The sequence below is a fragment of the Anolis carolinensis genome, chromosome 1 (assembly GCF_035594765.1).
Source record: "Anolis carolinensis isolate JA03-04 chromosome 1, rAnoCar3.1.pri, whole genome shotgun sequence".
Taxonomy (NCBI): domain Eukaryota; kingdom Metazoa; phylum Chordata; class Lepidosauria; order Squamata; family Dactyloidae; genus Anolis; species Anolis carolinensis.
The window spans coordinates 354,061,811-354,072,388 of NC_085841.1; the positions used below are offsets into that span (position 1 = coordinate 354,061,811).

At 41.0% G+C, this 10,578-nt stretch overlaps 1 protein-coding gene across 2 annotated transcripts; it reads left to right on the forward strand.

The window, feature by feature from the left end:
* The first annotated feature begins 1,655 nt into the window (after positions 1-1,655).
* On the forward strand, positions 1,656-8,719 carry LOC134295589 (uncharacterized). Of its 2 annotated transcripts, XM_062968565.1 has the most exons (3): positions 1,819-2,706; positions 4,744-4,812; positions 6,195-8,719. In XM_062968565.1, the coding sequence occupies exons 1-3, from the start codon at positions 2,672-2,674 to the stop codon at positions 6,772-6,774; spliced, it is 684 nt and encodes a 227-aa protein (XP_062824635.1). In that variant the 5' UTR covers positions 1,819-2,671; the 3' UTR covers positions 6,775-8,719. The 2 variants fall into 2 exon arrangements, 1 of the variants encoding a protein (XP_062824635.1); XR_010002219.1 differs by lacking the exon at positions 4,744-4,812 and having other exon boundaries at positions 1,656-2,706.
* The last annotated feature ends 1,859 nt before the right edge of the window (positions 8,720-10,578 follow it).

The window sequence follows — 10,578 nt, forward strand, 5'->3', positions numbered from 1 at the left end:
ACAACCTGCTTCGATTGCCAACCCCCAGGAATGTACTAGGAATGTTCAGAATTCTGGGAGCTGCACCTACTTGTAGGAGAGGTGTGTGCATATGTGTGTGAGTGTGTAAGAGAGAAAGCATTTGTTTGCATAGGACTCCGTTTGTTACTAAAGTGAAATACGGGCTCGGTTGAGTCAAACTGAGACCTTATTTGGTCCTGTTCAAAGTAAACATTAATAGGATTGTGAAGCTTTGCCAATATCTTTACAGGAAACTGCTTTTTCTTTTTCTTTGTCCAGCCTTGTCACAATGTTGCTATCTTAGGGTGCATCTACACAGTATAATTAATGGAGTTTGACACCACAGCTCAGTGCTATGGGATCATAGAAATTGTAGTTTTACGAGATCTTTAGCCTTCTTTGCCAAAGAGTGTTGGTGTTCCACCAAAATACATCTGCCATGACTCCATAGCAATGAGGCACGTCAGTTAATGTGGTATCAAACTGCATTAATTCTACAGTCTGGATGCCACCCTCTGATACTAAGGAAAGGAAGTTGCTTGAAAGTTATTGGATTCCTTCTTTTATAAGGCTCAGAGAAGCATTTGTGCTGGCATGACCACAGGTTATGCCTAGACAAGCCACTAGAAAGACTCTGATCTTAAATTACCACCCTGTAGTCTCAGGAGTAGGTTCCTTTCAATGAGTAAACATGCATGGTTTTGTATTGGCAGGGAAGGAAGAACAGCTGCTAACTGTTAAATAAATGGACAGAGCTTCACTATCCTGTGCACGTTTACTTTAAGCAGCACCAAAAAGAATATTCTGAATGCAAAACATCTTTGCATGTTAAACTCAATTTGCAGCAATTAGTGTAAGAGGGGGAAAGTGGGAGGAAATGACAGATACTGGGGCATGTGAAAAGCAGCTGAAAAGTGCAATAACAGAGGTTGAAGCAGAACTGTCCCTGACAAATCACAGAATAGAATTACTGTATATACTCGACTATAAGGGCTGAAAAAGCTCCCCTCGGCTTATACTAGAGTGAGGATTCTGGTTGGCTTATGTTCGGGTCAGCTTATACTCAAGTATATAGGTAATCAGACTTAGACAGTCTTATCTTATTAAATTATTATTATTATTATTATTATTATTATAAATTACAATTTTATATAAACATTCAAAAAATGTAATAATGTAATTTTATTAGTACAGTAGAGTCTCACTAATCCAAGCCTCGCTTATCCAAGCCTCTGGATAATCCAAGCCATTTTTGTAGTCAATGTTTCCAATATATCGTGATATTTTGGTACTAAATTCATAAATACAGTAATTACAACATAACATTACTGCGTATTGAACTACTTTTTCTGTCAAATTTGTTGTATAACATGAAGTTTTGGTGCTTAATTTGTAAAATCATAACCTAATTTGATGTTTAATAGGCTTTTCCTTGATCAGTCCTTATAATCCAAGATATTCGCTTATCCAAGCTTCTGCTGGCCCGTTTAGCTTGGATTAGTGAGACTCTACTGTATATATATTTATTTTAATTTTGAAATTTGCCAGTAGCTGCTATATTTCCCACCCTCATCTTATACTCGAGTCAATAGGTTTTCCCAGTTTTGCGATAAAATTAGGTGCCTTGGCTTATATTCAGGTTGGCTTATACTCGAGTATATACGGTATGTAGTTGGAAGAGACCACAAGAGCCATCAATTCCAATCCTCTGCTAAAATTGGGCCATTTGAAGGATATGAGTCCAATGATTACATTGGCCCAGATTAAGGATGCATCTACACTGTGGAATCAATGCAGTTTGATATCACTTTAACTGCCAAGGCTCATTGCTATGAAATCCTGGCAGTTGCAGTCTGGTGAGGTACCAGCACTTTTTGGCAGAGAAGGCTGAAGACCTTGTAAAACTACAATTCCTATGATTCAATAGCATTGAGCTTTGGCTGCTTTGAAATCATGGAAGTTGTAATTTTACAATGTCTTTAGTCTTGTCTGCTAAAGAGTGCTAGTTTATCCCAAACTGCAAATCCCAGTGTTCTCCTTCATTGGTGGACTCTCCTTTTCTGGAGGTATTTAAACAGAGGTTGGATGGTCACCCTTTGGAAGTGCTTTGACTGTGCATTTGTATATAGCAGAGGGGTGGACTGGATGGCCCTTGAGGTCTCTTCCAACCTTATGATTGTATAACATGTTAGATCCTCCAATGCAACGTCTGGGGGAAGGATAACATAGAATCACCCAGAGGCCCTAATAAATTTTCAGAGAGACTATTGATTGTGGTTTTGAAATTACAGGGGTCCTATTGTATAATGCAAAGCTAGGCCATCTGCTTTTGTCAGAGGAAGATCAGGCCTAGAATTTCTAATGCAGACCCATATTAAGTAACACCGGCATTGCCCTGGCACTTATTCAGATTCCCCGCAGAAAGCTTCATTGTTGGAACTTGCCTCCATACTTGTTTTCCTTTCTTTGATCCCAATTAATCATTTCTATTCACTTTGTGGATGGCCTTGTATGTATTCTACAAAGCCTTGTTTACTTCTGTTTTGCCCGTAGCTGTGCTGACTTCTCCGGCACAAAAGGCTGCCTTTTGATTCCGATGAAGGGCACTGACAATTCTACCCACGCCTGAATTCACAACCTTACAGAACGCCTGTCAACTTCCAAGCTGCCAATGGGTCTTAAACCAGGTGACCTGAAGAATACCAGGTAGGAATTCCTCCTGCATGCTGTCATGTCCCAGATTGGCTCGAAAAAGGGAAATGCAAGGGCAAAAGTCAGGGAACTCTCCTTGCAACAACAGCAATAGCAGAGCGGAGTCAAAGCTTCCAGATTGTATTTCTTCACAGGTCTAAGCAAAGGGTAGACTTATTTGCATCCCCCCACCAACTGTCCCAGTTTGGCCTCTGATGATCTTTTATTTTCCAACTGTCCTGATTTGGCATGGACAGGCCCAACTAATCCTCCTTCATTCCACTTTTTCAGAATTTTGAAAAATATTCCAGTTTCCCTCTCCTCCTCCCATCCTTTGTCCTCAGGCAAAAATATCCCCAATGCCACAAGTGGAGGCATTTGAAGACCAATTTCCTTCCCACCGCTGTCTTTGGAATGACTCTCCTCTTTATAATGCCATCTTTTTTTTCTTCTCTAGTTAGCATCCCATTCTGAAAGGTTGGAATGCCTCTCCATAGGCTTATTTCTGGCAGCAGCAGCTTCAATGTAAAATATGCTGGTATTTTTCATCTTACCCTTTTGCTTGCCCCTAGAATGTGGTCCAACCTTTGATGCAAATGGAGATGGAGTGGAATCAAAAGCTCTTAGTGGCTATACTTTGTAAAACTATGCGGCTCTTTCCCTCCTCGTGCCTTCCCTTCTTTCCATGTGTTTAGGATGGAGGAAGGCAAAACATGAAGCTCCCACCACACTCTTTCTCACACATATCTGCACAAATATTCAGATGTAAATACATACCGTAGGTCATAGATTTGGAAGGAGCCTCAGTGCAGGGAATTTAACTAGAGAATCCCCAGCAGGTAGTTGTGAGCTTCTTTTTGAAGATGTTCAGAGGCGTGATCCTCCAACTTTGGACCTCCTAGAAGTCTTAGCTGACTTGGCCAATAGTCAGGAATTCTGGATGCTGAAGTCTAAAATCTCGGATGTCCAAAGTTTATGATCCATTGTGTTCAGAGAAAGAGCTCTCAAGTCAATTGGTTCCATTGTCAAATCACTCTTATCATCAAGAAGTTCCTCCTAACCTTCTAGTGTTCAATTGAAATCCCATCATTAAAAACCATCGAACATTTGGGGGAGCAGAGAACAGGTTAATGTATTGTCAAAGGCTTTCATGGCTGGAATCACTGGGTTGCTGTGGGTCTTTTGGGCTGTATGGCCATGTTCCAGAAGCTTTTTCTCCTGACATTTCACCCACATCTATGGCAGGATGCTCTGAGGATGCTTGCCATAGATGTGGGCAAAACGTCAGGAGAGAAACCTCTGGAACATGGCCATACAGCCTGAAAGACTCACAGCAACCCAGCGAACAGGTCTCTTGCAGCTCTTGGAATATTTGAAGAATTCAGCCATGTCACTTCTCAGTCTTCTCTTCAACGTACTGAACATGTCCCAACTGCCTCAACATTTCCTTATATGTTTATTCTCCATATCTCATATCATCTTTGTGACCTTTGTTATGTGCTAGTTTAATCTCTTTCTCCTGCACTGATCCAACTGTCTGTACAGTGGATCAGGCAAATTGACCCAGTGTAGTGAATTCTGGAATATTCCCTGACTTTGACTAAAGTGCGACAAAGACAGATCAAACTCTCAGGCCCTATCTACACTACCATACAATGCAGTTTCATAATGAAGTGCATTATATGGAAGTGTAGATTGGGGCCATGAAACTCAGAATATTCATTGAAAGTTGCTGTGCATCATAGACCCTGCACTGATCTGCACTGTCATATAATTCAGTTTCTGAATCCAGATTATCTGATTTGAACTGGATTATATGGCAGTGTAGACTCACATAATCCATCTGATTCAGAAACTAATTATATGGCCGTGTAGATCCAGCCATAAAGACAGATAGCCATGGGTTCACAATGAGTCCTGGTTGTTTGACCAGTGTAGGCAACCTCTAGTTTATTAAGCATTAGACAGCACCCTTGTTCTAACTTCAATATGACATCCTTTCAAATATTTAAACATGCCTATCATGGTGCTTTTTATCCTTCTCTTCTCCAGGCAGCTGTGTGGGAAAATCTACAGAATAGCAGGATCTCACTGCATGTTAGAACAGGAGGCACAGATCAGGTCGGTTTGCCTTAAAATTCACAAAGAAGAAGCTCCTCAAGTGTCCCTGTTGATGCCTAGGGTTACTCAAGTATTCCTGGGAAGTTTTCAATTAATCATGAGAACAGGGAACATGGTGAATGTATCTAATTTGTGTTTTAAAAAAGAACACGCCAGAGAACCTAATTCTTCCCTCCATGACAGTGATGGTCTTTGAGGCTTGTTTTGAAGAGCACTTGGGATTGAATAACTGCTGAAATAGGAATGAACTCAACATGTGTGTGTGTGTGTGTGTGTGTGTGTGTGTGTGTGTGATGTGCCTTCAAGTCAGCTATCGATCTATGGCTACCCATGAATTTCATATGTTTTCTTAAAGGAGGAATAATCCTAGGAATATTCCTTCCACTGAAATACAGCCTCCAGCACCGGTAGTTGGTTGTGGTCTTACTACCTTGGGTTCTATACTGAAAGAAAGGTGGATTGTAAATTAATTGATTAATTTCAAATAATATCTAGGGATGAGCCTACTTAGCTGCCAAGATCAGATGAGATCGGGTGCCTTTAGAATATGTAAGTCTTACAATTTGATGTATAGGAGGATTCTGTTATTCTTTCCTAGCAACTATTGTTGGAAATGCAACCTTCTTCATGCCTCCATTAGTTATTTGTTAGGTATATGATTCAGATTGCTTACTGTACTGTATATGTGTATATTGGTTTGCAGTTTTTTTAACTCCCTGCTGTGGGAGGGGCTGCAGACCATGTGATCAGGTCTGGGCTTGTTCAGGACTCAGACTCCATTTTAGAAATAGTGCAGTTTGGAAGACTGTAGAAGATGTATTGTTTAGACTTCAGTGGGAACTGTATGCTTAGAGACTCCATTGGACTTTCAGACTAGACAGAGACTCTGTTAGACTCTCAGAACAGAGAAATCTTTGGACTATTGATTCTAAGAAAGATACCCTATGTAACTACTTCAAGTCCTATTTGTAATTGGATTGATAAGCAAAGTACCTGTATGCTGAATCCATGAAGTTTGTGAGTAAACCACCTATGTTACTTTTAAAGAAGTCTGCTTATTTTTGTCTCTTGATTTAAACCAAGATGATTTAAGGGAGAGTAGATGTTTTTGGGTAACTAAAGGAACACTTCTGAAACTCTGCTGTGTATGTATGTATATATGTTTTTTGTCCCTAACTGTTCAAAGACATACCTGGGTACATAAGGTGAAGACCTGGCTTTGTGAGCAAGCGTTTAGTGAGTGAATTGTGTTGGCTATGACCTGGTCCGGATTAAGGTTTACGTGCAAGGTTTTGCAGATGAATGGTTTAAGTATTTTATATTGTTTTAAATGTATTTATTATATTATGCTAAACTGTTTAATTGTTTTAATTGCTTAACAGATTAGAGAGATGGGCCGAAACTAACAAAATGAAGTTCAACAGGGACAAATGCAAGATACTTCACTTCGGCAGAAAAAATGGAATGCAAAGATACAGAATGGGGGACGCCTGGCTCGACAGCAGTACGTGTAAAAAAGATCTTGGAGTCCTTGTGAACAACAAGTTAAACATGAGCCTACAATGTGATATGGCAGCGAAAAAAGCCAATGGGATTCTAGCCTGCATAAATACGGGTATAGCATCTAAATCCAGAGAAATCATGCTACCCCTCTATTCTGCCTTGGTCAGGCCACATCTGGAATACTGTGTCCAATTTTGGGCACCACAGTTGAAGGGAGATGTTGACAAGCTGGAAAGCGTCCAGAGGAGGGCAACTAAAATGATCAAGGGTCTGGAGAACAAGCCCTATGAGGAGCGGCTTAAAGAGCTGGGTATGTTTAGCCTGCAGAAGAGAAGGCTGAGAGGAGACATGATAGCCATATACAAATATGTGAGGGGAAGTCATAGAGAGGAGGGAGCAAGCTTGTTTTCTGCTGCCCTGGAGACTAGGACGTGGAACAACGGCTTCAAACTACAATAAAGGAGATTCCACCTGAACATGAGGAAGAACTTCCTCACTGTGAGAGCTGTTCAGCAGTGGGACTCTCTCCCCGGACTATGGTGGAGGCTCCTCCTTTGGAGGCTTTTAAGCAGAGGCTGGATGGCCATCTGTCGGGGGTGCTTTGAATGAGATTTTCCTGCTTACTGCAGGGGGTTGGACTGGATGGCCCGTGAGGTCTCTTCCAACTCTACGATTCTATGATTCTATGTTTTTATTCTTTGTATTGTATATTGGCATTGAATCTTGCCAGACTGTGAGCTGCCCTGAGTCCCTTCGGGTGAGAAGGGCAGCATAGAAATGATGGAAATACATAAATAAATAAATTTTACAGTTCAGAAACCTAGTTGCCTTGCAGGAACATCATTTTTCAAAAAGGTTATGACTTCTAACGAGGTCATACCTTTCCAAAAATCATAAAATCTCCAAAAGGTTATGGAGATTTTCATTTTCCAAAAACTATACTTAAACTTAAGTAGCAAGTACTTCACTGTGCATAGGTTGCAATTATCTTTCATTTGATATCTCCAAAGCCTTTGGTATTATTAAACTTTTGGAGATGGAAACATTGTGTCTGCCCTTTTAAGTGATGCTGCTTGTTGGAAGTGGTAAACCTCCAATATTATTATTTATTATTATTTACAGTATTTATATTCCGCCCTTCTCACCCCGAAGGGGACTCAGGGCGGATTACAATGAACACATATATGGCAAACATTCAATGCCAACAGATAAACAACATACAGTAGAGACAGACACAGAGGCATTTAACATTTTTCCAGCTTCACGATTCTGGCCACAGGTGGAGCTGTTGTTTCACTGTCCACTAGTGGCTGTACTTCCTCATTTCTTTCGTTGTGTTTTGCTGGCAGTTTTATGATGTTGTAAATTAGTTAAATTAGCCTCCCGCATAAAGCGTACCTAAATTTCCCTACTTGACAGATACAACTGTCTTTCGGGGCTGCATAGGTCAACAGCAAGCCGGGCTATTTAATGGTCGGGAGCTTAACCCGACCCGGGCTTCGAACACATGACCTCTCGGTAAGTAGTGATTTATTGCAGCTGGTTACTAGCCAGCTGCGCCACAGCCCGGACCTTATAGAAGTTAACTCAAATGGATGCATCTACCCTGTAGCATTAATGCTGTTCAATGCCACTTTAACTGCCAGGGCTCAGGTCTGTGGAATCACGGAAGCTGTAATTTTACAACTTCCTTAGTCTTCTCTGCCAAAGAGTACTGATGCCTCACGAAACTACAAATCCCAAGATTCCATAGCGTTGGGCCATGGCAATTAAAGTGGTGTCAAATTGCTTCAATTCTATCACGTAGATGGCTTGTTACGTGGTACTTTATTGAGAAAGACTATGAATCTTTGGGCTTATGCTTGACAATCTGGGTGGAAAACCAAGAGGAGGTTTAAAATCAGAATGTTTTCTTTTAATTGCCTTTCTTTAAAATAAATTAATATATAACCAACAAGGTGTTTTTTCTTCCTTATGTCTCATACCTTTTTTCTTTAAAAATGGAACCTACAGGAATAGAAATTTAATTTTGACATATTTATGGAAGCCAGAGACTTGTATAAAGTTAACTGGAAAACCCACCCTGTCCCAACATGTAGCGAGAAAGCAAGTTTGCACAATTAAGGTAAATGCACTGAGGCCTCCAAGCCTGATTTTTTGAAGTGATAATGCAGATCATGTTTAAGGAGTTTCTCAGGAAAACAAGAACACCTTCACCTCTAAAATTAAAAAGCCTTGCATCCCCTCATTTCCTTTATGTATCTACAAAGTGTTTCAAGGTTCAAACTCACACAGATCTAATGCAACTGGGCAGGTGTTGCTCAATGTTCAATGTTCATGTTATAACTATGAAGCATGGTCTTAAATGAGCACCCCCCCTCAATAAAATGCTCATTAAATTTGTCTTCATTTCCCAAATGCCTTGCACTGCAGAAGGTTTTTTCTCCCCGTCAGGAGCAACTTGAGAAACTGCAAGTAGCTTCTGGTGTGAGAGAATTGGCAGTCTGCAAAGACGTTGCCCAGGGGACGCCCAGATGTTTGATGTTTTACCATCCAGTGGGAGGCTTCTCTCATGTCCCCACACGGGAAGCTGGAGCTGACAGATAGGAGCTCACCTTGCTCCCCAGATTCAAACCACCAACCTTTCAGTCAGCAGTCTTGCCAGCACAAGGGTTTAACCAATTGCGCCACTGGGGGCTCCTTGCAGAGTGTTAGGTAGTAGGGGTCGGGCTGTGGCGCAGGCTGTTGAGCAGCTGCAATAAATCACTCTGACCGTGAGGTCATGAGTTTGAGGCCAGCCCGTGGTGGGGTGAGCACCCATCAATTAAAAATAAAAAAAATAGCCCCTGCTCGTTGCTGACCTAGCAACCTGAAAGATAGTTGCATCTATCAAGTAGGAAATAAGGTACCACTTATAAAAGTGGGGAGGCAAGTTTAACTAATTTACAACCTGGAATGAGGAAGTGCCGTCAGAGTGGATGATGAAGCAGCTGCTCCCCTCTGTGGCCAGAATCGAACATCCCCTCAGAAGAAGGTTAAATTGCCTCTGCGTCTGTCTGTCTCGGTCTCTGTTTGATGTGTTTATGGGCATTGAATGTTTGCCTTATGTGTGTATAATGTGATCCACCCTGAGTCCCCTTCGGGGTGAGAAGGGCGGAATATAAAATACTGTAAATAAAATTAGTATCTCTACTGCAGAATTACAACCGTTTGACACCATATTTATCGCCATGGCTCAGTACTATGGACATATGTGGCTTTTTTTGGTTGCAAATTGTTTAGAAAGTACCAAAGTATCCTAAAGAAAGAATGACAATTAAATAGGTTTGATTCTGTGCTGTAGAGAGGCAGTCAGAATATCTTTGAGGAGCTGCAGTGGCGTAATAGATTAAACCTTTGTGGCGCTGAATTGCTGGCCTGAAAGTTGGCGGTTCGAATCCCTGAGACGGGGTGAGCTCCTGTCTGTAAACTCCAGTTCCTGCCAACCTAGCAGTTCAATAACATGCAACTGTGAGTAGATAAATAGGTACCACTTCTGCGGGAAAAGGCGAAGAGACGCTCCAAACAATCTTGCCGACCACATGGGAGAAAAAAAGCACCTTCCTGGAGCCAAAGATAAAAACCGGAAATGAAAGGATAAGCCTCTGCCTTTGTTTGTATGTCTCATTTGTATTTGAATGTAAAGGCATTGAATGTTTGCCTAGGTAAATGATGTAATCTCCTCTGAGTCTCCTAGGGGAGAAGGGCTGAATATAAATAAGGTGTATTATTATTATTATTATTATTGTAGTGTGAGGAAGTAGTCTGGTGCTCACAAATAGAATTCCAATTGCCCTACCAAAGTACAAATTCCAATATTCTGTAGGATGGAGCAATGGCAGTGAAAGTGGTACCAAATCAATATAATTGTGTAATCTGGAAGCATATCTTGTAAGCCAGAAACCACAAATCCAAATCTTGTTGGATTGCTGCTTCCAGCATCCTTTGTCAGGCTAGCCAATGCTGATGAATGTTGGGAATTGCAGTACAACCACGTCTTCAGGTTACCACAGCTCTTCCTCTGGAGTGAACTATAACTGGTGTCCTGATTGTAAGTCTTAATTAAAATAAATCCATTGACCCAATTGAAGAATGGTGACTCAACACACACAGTATATAAATCTTCCTGATTCAGTAAGCCTACTTTAATAGCAATAATTTTCCTTTGACTCTTCTCCATCTCCATATTTCACCTGTTTATTTATATTAATATATCTATCATGC

Coding starts and splice junctions, on each gene's coding strand:
- LOC134295589 (XM_062968565.1), top strand. CDS start 2,672: ATGGGTCTTAAACCAGGTGACCTGAAGAATACCAG. Junction 2,707..4,743: donor GGTGACCTGAAGAATACCAG/GTAGGAATTCCT, acceptor TCTCTTCTCCAG/GCAGCTGTGTGGGAAAATCT. Junction 4,813..6,194: donor GAACAGGAGGCACAGATCAG/GTCGGTTTGCCT, acceptor ATTGCTTAACAG/ATTAGAGAGATGGGCCGAAA.